Raw genomic sequence first — 18,803 nt, 5'->3', positions numbered from 1 at the left:
TGGGTCTTGAAAGTGGCGAGGGAGGGGGTGAGACAGAGAGACTGCAGGATGGAGTTCCTGAGGGTGAGGCCCACTTGCCAATAGTGGGGCAAGCAAGGCAGGGGACGTGAAGCATGCCGGAGCCCTTTGAGTGGAGGGAGCGATCAGGATGGTAGGGGTTAGGAGATCGGAGAGGTAGGAGGGAGCAAGACCATGGAGGTCTTTGAAGGTGAGGACCAGGATTTTGAACTGTATCCTCTGTGTGATGGGAAGCCAGTGGAATTGGGCAAGGATGGGGGTGATAGGGTCGCAAAGTCTAGTGTGGGAGAGGACACGGGCTGCAGAGTTCTGGATGATCTGCAGCTTGTGGAGGGAGGAGTTGGGGAGGCCGACAAGCGATGAGTTTGCATAGTTGAGCCTTGATGTAATGAAGGCATGTATGAGGGTTTCGTTGGCCTGCCATGTGGGACAGTGTCAGAGCCTGGCGACATTGCAGATGGGGGGCAAGGCAGAGCGGGTCAAGGCGCAGATGTGGGTTAGAAAGGATAGTTGAGAGTTAAATAAGACCCCAAGGTTCCGAGCTGGCTTAGCAAGGTGGAGTGTGCAACCATGGATGGTGATGCTGTCAGCACCTGAGGTGAGGAGACGTTGACAAGAGCCAATCAGGAGAGCCTCGGTCTTGTTGACATTCAACTGAAGAAAGTTAGCTCTCATCCAGGACTTGATGTCCGTCAGGACAGCAGTAGTCCTGGAATCAAGGGTGGAGGCAGAGAGATAGAGTTGGGTGCCATCCGCATACACGTGGAACTTGATCCCATATCTGTAGACAAGTATATGCTCCATGTAAGAGATGTGAATCAAGTACCAATTTGAAAATATTTTGTAATAAAATCAAAAGAAAGGAAACAGCATAATATTAACAAAAAGTAGAGGTTGTTTGGTCAGTCATTTTACTGAAAATGAAGTAAAATTATTTTGCTTCCAAATTAGACATCTTATCTGATTTATCACAAGCCATCATCTTCACATGACATTTCAATCCAGCTTTGGAAGTTCAAGAATTCTTCTGCGACCATGAGCGCCCCCTCATGGTCGATACATATATGTGCAGCACTGTCTATTTCACTAAACTGGACAGCAATTGCTGTGGACAAGTACATGCTCCATGTAAGAGATGTGGATCAATTAGCAATCTGAAAATTAATGTCTTCACATTTTGCAACCACTTACTGAGCTCAGAGAGCGCACATTCGATAGCTTATTCTGAGAGAGAGAGACATTGAAGAGTTGATGTGTAGATATGAGTGAGATACAAATACTTCGGTGAATGTTCATCATTAAATCAATTTGATTTAAGTTAAGTAAGTAAAATCAATGTATATTTATAGATTCTCCTCAGTATAACGATAACCTGCAAAAATACAACTATATAATTGTAATGGCAGATTGTTGGACATAAGAATTTAATTGGTATTCTCATGAAAATAGTATTATCAAGGTCATCCAATATTTATATTTGTGTTTGTGTATGTGGGGATTGGGGGCAGGCGGATGGGGGTGGAGGGCGTGGAGGGTTAACAATCGATGTGGAATACAAACCTATTTCTTGAATTTTTCTTCAGCAATTTTGCCTATGTTATGTCAATTACCAACTTGCCATTTTCTGTGTTGTTTCAATACAGTCTCGGTCTCAGGACCACACAAATGGTAAAGGCATCCAGAAATGTGCAAGCTACCATTGCAATTCATCTACATGTTGCCATACACTCCACCACCTTTTATACTGCTCAATCACTTTCTTTGCCAAATAGTGGTTTAAGAAATTGTTGATTTGTGAAACATTATTAGGGTCCATTATTAGGGTTCATCAATATGCTTCAGGATCTTAAGTACATCAATACTTCTCTTTCCCCAATGTAGTTTCTCCTCACAACTCAAGTGCCTAATTGCTACAAACAATTTTGTAACTATTCACTGTACCCTCTTTAATAGCAAAATGTCCTGCCTATAACACGAAGACCAGAATTTTACCCAGTACTCCTGGTGGGACCTATCTTTACTCTGACCAAATGCAGCATCAAATCCTGTGATTTATGCTTTCCTGATATGAATGCCAATTTCACTCCTTCTGTTAGCCTGGCTGAGATGAGTTAAGTAAGCATAGGCAAGAGAGTGAACTTGGGATCTTCCTAGTGTGTGTGGCTCAGACTGTTCTGTAACTTTACCAACTGAGGTTTTGGGGGAAATCTCGGTTACGTCAGCATCTTTGAAGCACGATTCTACTGCCTGATCAGAGTAGGTTCCTCTCAACAATACATCAATACTATTAGAGTCTGATTAGTTTAAAAACACTTATCAAATAGTTTCATTTTAATAGTTTAACAGTTTATTGCACACTGACAAAACATCATAAATAAGCAACAACAAATTTACATTTAAAAAGCATGTTTACGTCAGGAGGACGTCCCAAGGTTCTGATCATTAATTTTGAAAGGAAATCCAGCACAGCAAACCTTCATTATTATGGAGTTCCTGAAACTTCTATAAAGGTGTGAGATGCAATGCGTTAACCTGGATATGAGATTGCAATTTCAATAGAATTTTAAAACCCTTTTCTAAATTCTGTATGAAACCTTTCCACTGGTCTCTGTTGTAAAAATAAATCCCAATCCATTTATTTAGCATGTTGCTACATTACACTGTGAAATTTGTTTGCTGGATTAAATGTGAGTCACTTCATTCAAGTACACCTGAAGCAAAGTACAGTTAGTTATCCATGGTATTGTACAGGCCTGCAAGAAACTGATCACTTTCCATGATGTTGCAACTTAATAGAGGCAGCCTTCCAATTTAGCTCACACAAAAGAAGATTTGGCCTTTAATTTGGGCTCTGGTTAGAAAGAACTGAACAGTTCCCTTTAAGGGATGAAAGAGCTTATCTCTGTCTGATGCGATCTGCAGTTTTTCAGTTAGATCACATGTTTCTTGATAGTCTTGATCAGCTGCACTGCTAGTATAAATTGAAACACCTAGAGAGAGGTAAGTACATTAGACGATAAACAGCTTTACCAAGAAACATATCCAGCAACAGATCTTCAAAACATCTTATTACAATATTGCAATCCTCTATGATTATTTTAATGGAACTATTATGTGAAATAAAAGTTCTCTTCATCTTCCCTCATTTTCCTTTCTTCCAGAAATCCATCTATATTATGTCTGTCTGAGATCTGCTGTGGAACTATTATTCACATGGACCCACCCACAGAACCTGCTATTCGGAATAAACCACCATATGTTGTGTGAATCTGATGTGTGTTGAATCTTAATCTTTTTTATTTACATTCCATCTCTCCGCAAGCAACACAAGCTGAGAGTAGAAAACCTATTATGTATCGATACTCACATTTGATATAGCACCTAATTCCGCTAATATATCTTAAAGCTCTTCATGTGATGAGTTATTTTTGAAGTGAATGAACATCAGCAAAATTCAGCTGCAGAAGCTGCAGAAGCATTATCCCAGAACAGTATTGAGATGAATGTCCAATCAATCTTTATGGTGAAATTTTAATGAGTGAAAAATATTGGCCACAAAGCTGAGAGAATTTCTTTGAAATAATGTCTACCTGAACAGGCAGATGGTCTCCTGAATTTAATGTTTCATCTGAAGGACAACAGCTCCAACAGTGTAGAAATCCCTCAGTAATGCTTGACTGTCAGTTTAATTTCTGAGCTCAAGCTTGAAACCATCATCTTTTGACCCCAAAGGCAAGAGTGCTATCAAGTGAGATAAACTGACAAGGGAACTATATACACATACAGAGCAATATACTCTGATGCAATATATAGTGATGCACTGACTATCTGAGCTTCTTCGTTCATGTAGTTCTTTTCAAGACAAACTTTTTTGTGGGAGTTACCTAGAGTTAAAATAATAATTCTTATCTTATGCCATCACAAAGTGCTTCACAGGATATTCTGTAAAGTGGAGTGACTGTATTTTATGGGCGAATATGGAATCAACAAAAGAGGTCATAAATGGCCATGTCATTGATTTGCTTCTGGTTGTGCACACCCATCGCAGCCCTATTTACTCTATATTAAAATGGATCAGGTTAAAACTCATTCAATTTCAATTATCCAAATAGGAAAACAACTGGCATTCACGTCAGTATAAGTGTACAGTATAATAATAGATCTCTAATGCTAGAGGTTAGCTAGAGAGTGCTGGTGACATTTTTCGCATTTTTTCAGTTTACCATATGATACATGAAAGCTACCTGTGAAATACTTTGTGCTAACCACTGAGTTAGAAGGTTGTGAATTCAAGTACCAAACCAGAATTTAAAACCCACAGTCTTGGCTGACACTACAATGCATTGCTGGAGGTGACATTCTTTGATAATAATTAACCGACATGCTCTTTATCTGTTAAAAGTTCCTTAGCAGTATTTTAAAAAATAAGAGAATTTTTACTGGTGTCCTGGCAAACAATCCTCCAAATAAAAAAAATGTTCATTCACTTCAGGGTTGTTTGTGGGACATTGCAGTGTGCAAATTTGCTGTCATGTTTGCTCACAAATAGTCACCACACTTCACAGCAACATTCTATGAAGTGCTTTGAGACATCTCAATGAGGTTATAAGGCACTGTATCAAATGCAAGCATTATTATCAATATTATTGTGCCCAGTGGTTATGACTGTACTGCCATAAAACAATAATGTTTAGCAGCTTTTTGGGAAGAAATTGATCATGCATTGAAACTTTTTTTAGTAGTTCAAGGCAGCTCTTTGTCTATCTGTTACAATTTCTTTTCTCTTTATTCATGTCAAGACGTGCCTCATAATGTACCTGTTTGATTGCTCTTTCAGCCATTTCCCCTTCCCACACCCCTCTTGATATGTCTACATAAATGCAAATTGTATTGTCACTGATGTCAAAACACCCAGTCTTTGAATGTCCATTTACATTTTATTTGTATGAATGTATAACTGGATTAACTAAAACACAGATTGAGAGTCACAGTATTAGAATTCAATGTTGTACCTGTGTGAGGAGGAGACCCACAGCCACTCCGAGAATAATGAAGATGCTGTTAAAAAGCCAATCTTGGATTGCTGTTTTACAGCCCTGTAAGACACGGCTAAATTATACAACATGGACAGACCATGTATAATTTCAAAACAATCAATTCAACCTATTACTCAAATTTGCCACCTGTCCTTTTCTGGAAATAATCAGGAACATAAGAACGTAGATCTTCCAGGCCTTTGAGCCTGCAGCACTATTTTATTAGATTATTGGCTATTCTGCAATCTAATTCTATTTTTCTGCCATTTCACCATATTCACTGATACCCAAATATTCATCAATCTCCATCTTAATATTTCTATTGAAATGAAGAACACTCCACTCTTTCCTCTAAGATGAACCCTCTCCATGTGATTGATTCCTGAATCCCATTCTGCTATCAGAGAAAATGAGTGAAAAGCCAGGCCCTTCCTTGGAGGGAGTAACAGTAACAGCCTGACACTGCCTTTCCTTGGGGATTTCCATATGATTGCAACTAAAAGTGAGATAGTAACTAACGAAATGTTCTGCACATTAACTGACAGACAGTCAGCCTGATATCCAAAGAGATATGGGAGGCACTAAAGAGCAATTCACTTGGTAAAAATGTAGACTTTAGAGTCAGCACTTTACAAATTAACACAATTAGCACAAAGATTTGTGCAAACACAGTTGTCAAAAATTGAGTAACATCAGTGCAAGGTTAAAAACTACTGAGAGCTCACAGATCAGGTTAATTTTGCTTTTCCTTGTATTGACTCTTTAAACACATCATCTAGGAAGTCTGAATATGAAATGTCTATTATAACTCAATATAACTGGTTCTGTTGCATTGCACTGCATTATGTTGGATGCTGTGAGACCAATTTGTTCAAAACAGTTACTGAGTACAGCACTCATGACTGATTCTTTTTAAATCCTATCAAAAATGGTTAATTTCTGACCTAACCTTAACTCAAAGATATCTAGAAGATGGTTTATTTATATTCCTGGGTTTAATGAAAATAATCTAACATTTTGCTGAATAACATGCAATGCTTCTATGGGATAGATCTTCAATGGGGTAATGAATTGCAATGGGTATTTATGTAAAAATTGGCTAAGCAGAATGTTCCTTACCTCTGGGTAGATGTAGGTGTCCTCAGTCACATTACAGAAGAGGCTAGAAGTAATTGTATTATTGGTACAAGAGGAAGGAATCAGGGTCAAATTGGGGAAGGATAAGATCACTTCATTCATCTTCCAATCTGTGTTGTTGTAGTGCCCACAACAGTTAATCTAAGATTCAAACACAAATCCAAACACATGAGTTAGCATTCAATTTTAAATCCATAGAAAAACCTCCCCATTGTGTTCACGTTATTCTGCAACTGGAGCATCTATTTCATGATGCCCCCTTCATCAAAACTCTCTTGCATCTTTGAACTAAAATAGGATGTGATAAAGGTTTCCCTTGCCATCAATATGCTGTAATATATCAAAGTTAAGATTATCGTTCCACCTAAGCAACTTCATTCAATCGTTACTTAATATTTTGGCATTGACTGCATGGACAACATATTATGTCTATGAGATTAATATAAAGTGTGATTCACACTCAAAGATTAAATAACTCTTGAGTAAAACCGTCAAAGGCTATTGTTTAAGATCTTGTATGTTTTACCTCCTAAATGTCAAGTATTCTGACTTTACCATGAGTGTGATTGTATTGCTATATTTTCTCCTATAGTCTTCCTGCATTACACACCATTCCAGGATAAGACAGTGGGTTTGAGAAGTACAACAACAACTTGCATTTGTATAGTGCCCCTCACACACGTTAGCGTCTCAGAGTACTTGACAGTGGCAGAGCCTGATGCCGAGCCGGGGAATAGGATGGGGGATAGGAGGTAAAACTTGGCTTGTAGCATTTTTGCCTCTGAGTCAGGCTAGTGTTCATGCCCCACATCTGGATTTTAAACTCACAGTCTAAGCTAACAATCCAATATAATGCTGGGGCAGTGCTGTATTGTCGGAGGTCCCGACTTCAAATGAGATGTTAAACCGAAGTCCTGTCTACCTATTTGGGTGGATATTAAAAATCACATAGTACTATTTGAAAAGAGAAGGGAAATATCCTGGCCAACATTCCCTGATAAAGTTGATTATTCACTTCATGGGTGTTTGTGAGACATTGCTGCACGCAAATTGGTTGCCTTATTTGATTTTAAATACACAGTCACTAGACCCAGCAATATAAAATCCTGTGAACTGTTTTGAGACTCTTTGATGAGGTGATCAAGTGCTGTATCAAATGGAAGGATTATTATTACAGTGGCTGCTCTTGAATCAGTTTAGATGGTGTAGGAGAATAGTTTGGAAGGAGCTGGATTTGCCCACAATTTTGCCTCCTGCGCTCTAGTCAGTGCTGGTCTCCATAGAACCATAGAATTATACAGCACAGAAGGAGGCCATTCAACCCAATGTATCTGTGCCAGCTCTTTGAAAAGAGCTATCCAAATCAATCTTACTCCCCCGCTCTCTCCCCATAGCCCTACAAACTTGTCCTCCCCAAATTATTATCTATCCACTTGTATCTTTCCTAAGGCACAACCATGGTGAGACCTCTGAAGAAGCATGTAAAGCAAGGTGAGTATGAATGCCAGTATGATGCCGTCATTTGTTTCCTCTTTAAATGTTTTGAGAAGATTGGCACCTTAAAGCCTTGACACTCTATTGCTATCACAATCTTTGCTGCTGAGGTAAGAATAACAGCTGACATGAGGATTCCAAAGGTCTACTATAAAACCCCAAGTCTACTCATGTGTTGCACAATAGAATTGTTAAGGCTTCAGAAAGAGCAATCATTTAATCGATCTTCAAGTAACTCTTAGTTTCGAATTAAAGAGGAAGGGATGTACAGATGTATCATTTATTGTATCTAAAACAGAGTGGCCACGTATTCTTGATCCCTAGTCTTTCCAGTTCCAAGTGCCTTCGGACATCCTCCCGACGTGAAAGGCGCTCTATAAATGTAATCTTGTTGTTGTTGTTGTATGGCATATTAAACAGGAGTGAGCAGGTGAGTGGGATCAAATTAAATGGCTCATGTGGAGTAAAAACAATTATTGCAAATGTGATGGACCAAACGATAGGTTTCTGTGCAATACTCCACAATACTACAACATTTCAGGTTAACCAATCTTTATTGCTTACGTGTTTGTTTATTTAGACGTACTTGTTTTTGTATGATATCCAAAAGTTTCCACGTGTGTTCTTCAGGAAAGTCGTTGTTGCCATAGTGCTTGATGACGTCAAGAGTTTTCTCATCCAATACTTTTTCAATCTGGTAAAATGAAAGACACTTTAATTGATTCTTGGCTATTTTGATAATCAACAATGTGATTCCTGCTGCTAAATGACAGGATTCAGAGTGAATCCTTTTTGTTGTCAGGAGAAACAGTTAGTAGAACAGCAAACATTACATGAATATTCAGTATAATTGATTGAATCATTAATGATGCACAATGAGTCAACCACCCTTTATCATATCCTTTTTTCAGCATAAGACATTGACTCAGAAGTGGGTTCCCGAAAGTCATTGCAAACTGTCAATTTTTTTGCCAGGTACATGGCACCAGTTATAATGGAAACAAAAATCAATATCTTTAATCCAGTTTAGTAGTGATGATGATTTACTGAAGGAAAAGCAATAATCACAGATACATCACATCACTATATGCTTCCTCATTGTTTGGGAGGAGCAGTATGTTTACTCAGAAAACTAACAAGCACCAAAAAATATGGTGTAAAGATAGGTCACATGTAAAAATTAAATAAAGGGAAAAGATTGCACACGATAGCATGGGCAAAAGGAAAAGGCAAGGAAATTAGGAGGTTTTTTTTTGGACAGAGGGTTTTTAGGATGTGGAATGTGTGGCAGTCTCAGTAGTCTGATTCCTGAGCTAGGCGGGTCTGCAGTATTCAAGGGCTCTCAGATCCTGTTAACCCTGAAATAGTCAGGGTGGTCGGCCAGAGAAGTAGTAAGAAGCTTGCAAAACAGTGCTCTCAATGGCAAGCTATGCAGTTTTACCTGGCTCAACTCCAGAAGTACCCTCAACTCACACTCTTGGGTCCCCCAAACCTTGGCTCATGCCGACCTGTCCCTCATATTCTCCGGGATTCATAATCTGGGAGCACCTCTCCAGGGAGCGAGTGCACATTCCATTCCAGACATAGGGGAATTTCCAAGTGTAGGTGGCATATATATGTGGAACTCACAGTCTGGTTTGGATACTCTTAAGCATATGATGGGTTGCCACATGTGTCAGTCACCTGGCTGACCCAAAAAACATAGTGTTTTGAAATTTCAACACACTGTACTGATTCTGAAGATCCCATGCTGTTATTGGAAGACAAGCAGTTCTTCCAGTATTCTGATCAATATGCTTCCCTCATCCAAAATGAAACAAAAGACAATGCCTATCAATGCTCTCATTGATCTATGTGGGGTATTTTTGGATGCAAACGAGGAGCCATATTTCCTGAGATACCCATACTCACTAATAACAATAGTCACTAATCCTCAAAGCAACAACAACAACTTGCATTCATATAGAGCCCCTCATGCAGGGTAGCGACCCACACCGCTTCCCTCAGCAATAAGAAATACACTGTGTGGAGTGGTTTGAGCTTTGTACAAATCCATCCTGATTTACAAAGGAAAACAAAACATACTCCACAATAATCCTTCACCCCTCACATCTCCACTGTTCAAACCCATCCTCCACAGAACAGACAACTCCTAATTCAGTCCCAGCACCATAAATAGCATCCAAACCCATGGAATGATGCCCAGTTGTGATAACACTGCAAGGGAATCTTATTTGTGATTCTATTCAAGTGTCTTATTGAACAACCTGACTGATTGGGCACAAAGAAATGTAACTCAAGATCAATTTACCCTAAATTTACCCTTCTCTTTATCCTAAATTCTCTTTAACAATTTATAACCCTACCAATCCACACAATAATATTTCACATACCTTATTTTGCTGGAAAAGTAGAGCTAATCCAATAGCAAGTTGAATGATGAAAATGAGAGCGAGGAATATCAAGTACTAAAAGAGAAATAAAACAAAATAAATTGCGGAAAGAATTCCTACCCAACTGATACCATATTTAACTATCCATTAAACAATACGATCTCTTAAAATACATTTCCTTGAACACAAATGAAATCCACCTGCAGCTGCCTCGACTGAGATCAATCAATATATTAAAACAATATACTAAAACCGCTTCTAGCCGGATCAATGGGGTTGGGGGTGGGTGGTGGGGGAGATATGATATGGCGAGCCGGACTTTCTGGCTGAGTATAATTACAGTATTGGTACTGGCATTTATGGTTTTGTGGAGTCCTGTAGCTTAGTGGTTGGAGCACTCGCCTCGCAAGCGAGAGGACCTAGATTCAATTCCCGGCAGGGCGAAATGTTGGGCAAGTTTCCTTACTCCACATGACTTTGTTTACCTAGCAGTAAATAACAATAATCTGGTCATCAATCCACGACTGTTCATGGGACATTGCTGAGCGCAATTGGCTGACGCATTTTGCCCACAAAATATAGTCAGTTAATTTTACAGTATATTCTGTGAAGCACTTTGAGAAGATCCTATATCAGATGCAAGAATTATTATTATTATTATTATTTCAACACAGTTTTTCACAGTGCCCCAAACATGCCAGTAAATGCTGGTACTGGGGTTACAATTGTTTGAATCCCACCAGCAGAAGACAGCTATCGTTTGTTTGCGGGATTCAAACTGAGTGAAAGTCGACATCCCTGGCTACTGAAGATCAGCAGGGCCCCTGAGGGCTTACCGTATTACAATTATCGAAAAGAGATGTAGACTTGATTTGCTATCATTGGGTCTTTATGGATCTTATCAAAATCACATTGGCATTTTCAAACTATACTTATATATAAAAATACATCCAGCATTTTATTACCTGCATACCAGATCTGGCAATATTATGTTGAAATAATAATAGTATTGGAAGGAGGGAATTTCCACATTACCAATTGCTTTGATATATTTTGATACCAAGCATATACCCACTTAATTGGCACATATACCCACTTAATTGTTCCACATTGCTATGACAAGCCAGTGCTCCTGATATATTTCACTATAGTTCAAATGAAATAACATTTAAGTTGGATTCAGATAGTTTAGACCGACAAAAACTAACTATGGGATTCATATTAAAACATATAATTAAGTAAACAATCCAGGGTTCTGAAGTAAGTGTATCAAGTGTTGGACAATGTAGCTGAAATTAAATCACAATACTTCTTTGACAATCATGTCCCATTTGATAGGCATCACATTTAATGCAATATTTACAGGAGCATGCTGCTATAAAATATGAAAAACTATCCAGAAGTTCAACTTTTTATGGGCTTTTAATGGCAGGAAGTTTTAAAGTGCACTGAACTTACCAGAATAAGTAAGCATTTTACTTCTTTTATGCTTCCTATACATCCCATCAAGCAGACTATGATAGCAGTGATACCAATCGCAAGGAAACAGTAGGCAGCGATCCTTAAGACATTATCATTTTCATCTGCAGGGACTTAGAAGTTTGGAAACCGATCAGCACATAAACTTATAAAACAGCCTTTCATGTTTTTTCCAACATCCCCCAAACTATGCAATCAAAACAACTTTTTATATATATTGTGTATTAAACTGTCAAGATAAAGCTTCGAGTCTAACCAGCCTCATTCGTCGTCATTAGTAAACTTCAAAGGGTCAACTCTTTCTCAATTCAGCTTCTTGGTTCACATTCACATTCGATATATTTTCATTTTGTAAAAATAGCAACATTAATAGGAAGCAGAAGATAAATTTTGTAAATTCACAAACATTTAAAAAGAATGTACAGCATGGAAACAGGCCATTCTGCCAACCAGTCCATGCTGGTGTTTATACTCCACTCTTCTCCCATTCTTTTTATAATTTTAAACACTCCTATTAGGTCAACAAACAACAACAGAATTACATTTGTATAGCACCTTTCAGGTCGGGAGGACGTCCTCCTTAAATGCCTCTACTCTAGTGCAAAAAGGCTTAACCTCTCCAGTCTATTCTGATAGCCTGGTATTATTCTTATAAATCTACTCTGTACTCTTTCCATCGCTGCTACATGCTTCTTATAATGTGGAGACCAGAATTGGACACAATACTCCAAGTGTGGTCTTATCGAGGTTTTTGTACAAATTCAACATCACCTCCTCACTTTTATATTCTATCTCTGTGGATTTCGCTCACAAAACAGTCCATTATATTCTGTGAATTGCTTTGAGACATCTTGAATATGTGATAAGACGCTATATTAATTGCAAGGATTATTATTATTATAAAGCCCAAATCCCATTGTCTTTTTTTTATAGCCTTATCTACCTATATAGCCACTTGTCGAGATTTGGGAATCTGAATTCCCAGATTTCTTCCTCCTCTACTCCTCTGAGTTTCCTACCATCCAGATTAGAGACAACTTCTTTATTTTTCCTGCCAAAGTGAATTACTTCACCTTTTGCTACATTAAACTTGATTTGCCATCTGTATCGAAACAAATCTGCTGAGTGATGCCCTCAGGAACTCCCAATTGGATTATGATCTGTGTGACTAAGAGAAAGGATATTTTGTGGTAGGAACAATTATATTAGAGCTTCATGGTTACTTTTCTTTGTTATATTTTATATTCGCTGACTGTTTAATGTGGCATAAATATTTTTGTTGCAGTAAAAATGCTCGATGGCATAATACATTATCATCAGTACTGTGCATGTTGGTGAATGAAGAGAGGATATTCTGCTATATTGGGTACAATCAGGAATACACATTTAAAATTGCATATAAGGTCTACAATGTGTTATTGCATTTATTTGAATTTTAGAGCTACAAAAATGCAGCTACTCCAAGAGTTCAGAGTATGTCTAACCTGCAATCAAATGGAGTTACAATAGAAGAGCCTCATGAGAAGTATATAAGGACAATTGAGGCAATTGTAATCAAAAGACGTAAGCACACAATTGAAGAGTTTCTCATAGTGTCCGGGTAAACAATACCCAGAGAAAATTGGACATTCATTTTGTGGTTTGTGGAATACTGGTATGCAAAAACAACACACAATCATCATCAGTAAATTGTGTGAAGTGCTTTCAAACCTTTCAACAACAATGATAAGGCATGATATCCAATGTAAGGATTATTATTAACAATTTGGTTACCTAAATGTGCTGATTGTTTTGCTAATGAAAGAATTTAAACCATTGTTCATTCATGTTTAAAATTAAATTAAACGTGTGAAATGAAAAGTCAGATCCTGATTCTGAATGAGTTATTTTAAACTCAGAAATAATGTCTCACCATCCTCCCATCAGCAATTCTACACAGGACATTTATTTTCAATCATATACATTAATGTTATTTTCTAAAAAGATAATATTAACATGTTTAACTTCTTATTTTGCATTACAATCTTGCTCTCCTATTTCTTTAGCTTTCAGTGAATGAAACTGTACTCACATAGCACAGTGATGAAACTGTTCTTATCCCACAACACCCAAATGCCGCTTCCCAAAATGATTGCTCCAACAATCTGAAAGTATGTAAAAGAACCATTTCAACCAAAATGCAGGCAGTCACAGTCTGTGATCTATTGGTCAATCATCCTCAGCTTAAATGATCATGGTTTTTTGTGAGACATTTCTGGTGAAAATAGTCATGGCTTTACAAACAAAACAGTCACTGCACTTGATCAGAATTATTTGTTAAACACTTTGAAACATTTCCACAAGGTGTTTTAAAAATATAAGATTTAGATCAGAGCATCTTTGTTTAGAGGTAAAATAGAAATTTGTCAGGAAATGTTTCAGTAGTTTAGAAACACAGAACACTAACTGCAATTTGCATCTAAAATTATGCAACGTAGGTCAAACATTTGGGTTTGAAACTAAAAGAACTATTAAGCAGTGACTATTTCACATTAGATTATTCTGAGACTCTATTCACACCTTATAAATATGCTGTTTGCTTAGCAAAAATCAAGTAATTCTGGAATCTCTCTCAACGGCATGTTGTATCACTATGTTTATAGTACAATGGAGAATGGAAACTCAATAGAGAGGCCAATGCTTCCTATTTCTGAGTTGCTTTCATCGATGAAGTATAAACAAGGCGATACAGTTATTCTACTATATCGTAATGGTTGGCACATTCTAAACACATAACTTTATAGCAACTCAGGCAAAGTAGACAAGTTGACATTGAACTGTTTTGAGTAACTGTGGGAAATTGCCACAAAGAGAAGACTTTTGATCCTTGGCAATTTCAGTTACTCGGTAATTTCATTTGGAGGGTGGGGGGTGGTGGGGGGGAGGGAAGAAACTGATTGATTGAAGCAGGCCCCTTTTGATTCAGGTAGCAAATCAGTGAACCAAGGCAGATGCCATGTTAAATTTAGGATTTATTAATGTATCGGAAACAGTCAGTAAAACTAGAGGTGAGGGATCATGTAGGCATAAATGTTCATAATGTTGCATTTGACATGTTGATGAGGATTAGCGACATGAGCGTTAGAATTAGTGCTGAACTTCAGAAGAGCATTTTTTTTTTGCGATTCGGAAAGAACCAGGAAAGATTACAGGATAAAAGTACAGAGAGATTGCTTGTTTTTAGAGAGGCCATATGAATCTAGATGAAACCCATGCCACTTGGAAGCAATAAGATAATATCTGGACACAACAAAATAACTAAATAGAGAGATAAAGAAAAAACATAAAATAAAGGGATATTGCATAATGAGGTTAACTGATAGCAGTATTGGAGGAAGCCAGGAGGCTGTTTGTGGAACATTGCTGTGTGCAAACTGATTCCTGCATTTGCCAGCAAATACATAGTTATTACACTTCACAGTAAAATCCTGTGAATCCTTTGAAATGCATCAACTGATGCGATAAGGCACTATATCAAATGCAAGGATTATTAATAATAATAAACAAATACCAGGCGGAAGCAACTGAGATCCAAAGGGATATATTTAAGCAATAATAGCAGTAAATTGTATATTAAAAATCAGATAGGAATATGTTAGGGCAAAAAACTAAAGATTAACAATTGTACATCTGGCTAGAAATCCATTGTCACTATACTTCACAGTAATTCTTGTGACATCCTTTGGGATGTCCTTCCAACACGAAAGCTGCTATATCAAATGCAAGTATTCTAGTTATTTATGTACTAAATTATTATACCAGTTTTCACAAGTGAAAATAGTGGTCAAATTTGAGAATCAGATCTTTATCTCGGAAATTTTTAACAAGTGAGTGTTATCATTTGACAAATGTTTTATGCTCATAAAACTAGAGAAATCACATTTAGAAAAGAAAGCAGCATACTCACAAGAAAAATGGAATTAAATATACTCAGAACATAAGTAAGGATGTGCACTTTGTCTTCATATTTCATTTTCTTGCTTATGATGGTTTCCAAAATTTCTGTGTAAAGAGACATTCCAAGACAACCAGATATTAAATGATCAGTATTTAATGGAACATGCCTGTTGGTGGCAGTACAACAGTTTGTAGAAGCAGGTGTTGATCCAATTTCACTTCAATGCAAGCGTCTGCCTACCTTAGAAATATATGCCAATAAATATTGATTGCCACTCACTCTCTCTTAGAAAAAGACACCTTCGAGATGTGAAACAGTATAATAATAAAGGGCCTTGAAGCAATGTAGATCGTTTTTAATTTTCAGAGTGTTTTACATTTCAGGTAGTCTTTATGCCATTTATATTGGGAACAGTGGATTACAACAACAACAACTTGGATTTATATAGCGCCCTCCACCCCGGATGGCATCTCAGAGCGCTTTACAGTAACGGACAGGGGGAGGGGGAGGAAGGTGACCAAAGGCGCGGTCGAAAAGAAAGGTATTCCCATTACCATGAATGGGATTTTAAAACTGTTGTTTCTAGCATAATTATTGAAGAATTGTTGATGATATTCTGGCAAAATACATATCTGATCAGTACCAATTGAAACCAAACAGGCCACTTATTTTGATTTGGCAAATATTAGGAACCAAAAAAATAACATTTGCTGAAGTCACCGTCCAGTGTGAAACTGAACCATTTGTCTATACTATTTTAATAGGTAAGAACTGTCTATTAGGCCAACAGATCATATTCAATATGACCTTAATACCTATATCGATAATTTTCCAGATGCAAGAGTCATGTTGTACATACTTATCACTTGACCTAAAAGAATTAAAAACAAGGATCTAACCATGTCTATTTTTGAATTTGTCTGAAAAGAGTATGAGAGAGAAATTCAGAGTCAGAAAGTGGGTCAACGAGAGAAGGAATGAGAGAGAGTTAGATAACATCATGGGGATTGCATTATAGAGAAAAAGAAAGTCAGAGAGAGAGAAAGATATAGCACAGTGTCGTAAAACTGAACTTACTTACCCCAGTACTTTTTAATTAATTTTGAGATGGTAATTTCATCAATGCAGTTTAGTCTCAGTATTTTACTCGTATTCTATTAACCTTGTTTTCTCTGATCACTTATACTTTCTGAACAGAGATGCAGTTTCCGGAACCAAATCTTGAGCCAAACACCTTATTTTAAAGATAAAGAATCCAAAGTACAAGGTACGGTTTCACCAAGTAATCAGGTAATCAGGTAAATTATTCATTAACCAGAACTGTGTAACAAAAAGCTTTGAAAGAATGAAAGACAGATCTTCTTACAGTAAGAATGAAGTTACACAGAGAAATCAGCTGTTAAGCTGACGCAGGCACCAAATGAAACACCCCATGACTTCTTCAAAATTTCAACTATAATTTTAAAAGTTCCTTAAAAATGTTCAGAGTTTCTGGGTTGTGAGACTAACAGACATTTGAGCTGTCGCAGTCGTGGTTAGATAGCAAGTACATTGGTACTTCTAAAGCATGACATTATTCCTTATCCAGCGCCTTGGGATGTCCTCTGATGTGAAAGGCGCTATACAAATGTAATTTGCTGTTTAAAGTCATCTTGAAACCAAAACCAAAAGTGCCCTGTAACAATTTTCCAAATAAACAACTAGGTTATAAAATGCTTTGAGAAAATCTGCACAAATATATTGTTAGACCAATGCAAACACAGCTTGTGCTTTTTTTCTATTGTAATTTAAGTTTTGTCCATTTAACCTCATCCTTTCAGAATGCTAACCCTACAATTGCCGCTTCACGGCATCAAGATGACTTCTCTGAATCTTCCTGATAACCAGTTTCAGCTGCCAATTACCCTCTGTGTCAAGAAATATTTCCTGGTATCTGTCCTAAATTTTCCCTTCCCTACAGAGAACTGGTGACCTCCTGTTCTGGGGATATCTGATAAATACTATTCTGGGTTAAATATTATTCCAATTGTTCCATTAAAAAAATTAAGACAATTGTGCAGAAAATTTCTCATAGTATGGAAATGAAATTCATCTGCCGATAAGTAGGTGAATTGTGTTGATGCGGGAACTTTAATAACATCGGATTAGCACGTGAAAGGCTAAAATGCTGAGTGGAACAAATGCATTAAACTAGCGAGTCAGAACATAATGTAAATCTGAGATTCCATTCTGAATCACATTACTTCCAGCAGTGTTAAAGGGCACTAATGTACGACAGCAAGTCTTTTCCATGGGTCACATTACCAGGACTCAATATTCTCTGCTCTTGTGTTCAAAGGTTAAATTGGCATTCTAGCAGAGTAGTGAAGGTGATAGATAGTGAACCCCCCAGTTCCTAACATTTGTATTGACGTCCCACATGGAGGTAATCATACAATTATTCGGCAGGGAATATGCGGAAACCTTGGGATGTTAGCAGAGGAAAGCTTTTATGGCTTAGATCTGACACTGTTTGTGCTGCATTATGCTGAAGAACAACATATCTGTGCACAGTGAGTGTTCAGCTGTGCATTATATAGCAAGGTAATGACAATGCTGTGGATTACCAATCAAAGGAAAAAGCACCCCTACTTGAAGCAAGCACCAGTCCAGAAATATTCACTGCAGGTACATTACCAGGTTTTATAATAATAATAATAAATCTTGCGTTTAATATGGTGCCTTATCACTTTATTGAGACAACTCAAAGGGCTTCACAAAATTCACAAAATTAACTGTAAAGTGCAGTGTGTTGTAGGCGAATGCAGGAATCAATTGGCACACAGCAACGTCCCACAAACAACTATGAAGTGAATGACCAATTTTATCCATGGTGATTGTTGGTTAGGAACACTAGGAAAAACTTCCTTCTCTTTTCAAATAATGTAAAAGGTAGGAGTATAAAAGGGTAGAAGTGTTATTATAAATTTAAGTTTAATCTGAAGTGAAATTTGATGGTATAGAATTGATATGAAACAGCTTAAATGTATAAGAATCAATACAGCAACAACTTTAATTAGCATATTCCCCTTTGTGAAGGATAATGTCTTGGAGCACTCCGAGCACTTCACAGAGGTGGGGTCAAATGCTAAGCAAAGTAGAAGGGAGATTGGGAGTTGACCATTGGCTTGGTCCAAATGGTAGGTTCTGAGGTGGGTTTTAAAGAGAGAAAAAATTAAAGAGACATGTGGTGAATGAAGCAGCTGGGAAATACAATGATATGAAACAGTAATGTGGGAAACTGCAATGTTTCTTTTCAACTCCAAACTG

General features: G+C 37.4%; 1 protein-coding gene across 2 annotated transcripts; it reads right to left on the bottom strand.

The window, feature by feature from the left end:
* Window positions 1-2,351: 2,351 nt before the first annotated feature.
* Window positions 2,352-16,732, bottom strand: LOC103185336 (CD82 antigen). 2 transcript variants are annotated; one of them, XM_007903777.2, is made up of 9 exons: window positions 16,576-16,732; window positions 15,504-15,598; window positions 13,629-13,701; window positions 11,537-11,670; window positions 10,079-10,153; window positions 8,272-8,379; window positions 6,174-6,332; window positions 5,031-5,114; window positions 2,352-3,008 (listed from the first exon to the last, which is right to left on the bottom strand). In XM_007903777.2, exons 2-9 carry the CDS (start codon window positions 15,567-15,569, stop codon window positions 2,949-2,951), a joined length of 759 nt encoding a protein of 252 aa, XP_007901968.1. In that variant the 5' UTR covers window positions 15,570-15,598; window positions 16,576-16,732; the 3' UTR covers window positions 2,352-2,948. The 2 variants fall into 2 exon arrangements, with proteins under 2 accessions (XP_007901968.1, XP_007901969.1); XM_007903778.2 differs by having other exon boundaries at window positions 11,537-11,661.
* Window positions 16,733-18,803: the final 2,071 nt, after the last annotated feature.

This window comes from Callorhinchus milii, unplaced genomic scaffold (assembly GCF_018977255.1).
Source record: "Callorhinchus milii isolate IMCB2004 unplaced genomic scaffold, IMCB_Cmil_1.0 Scaffold5, whole genome shotgun sequence".
NCBI classification, from domain to species: Eukaryota; Metazoa; Chordata; class Chondrichthyes; order Chimaeriformes; family Callorhinchidae; genus Callorhinchus; species Callorhinchus milii.
This window is presented reverse-complemented; position numbering and strand designations above follow the sequence as displayed.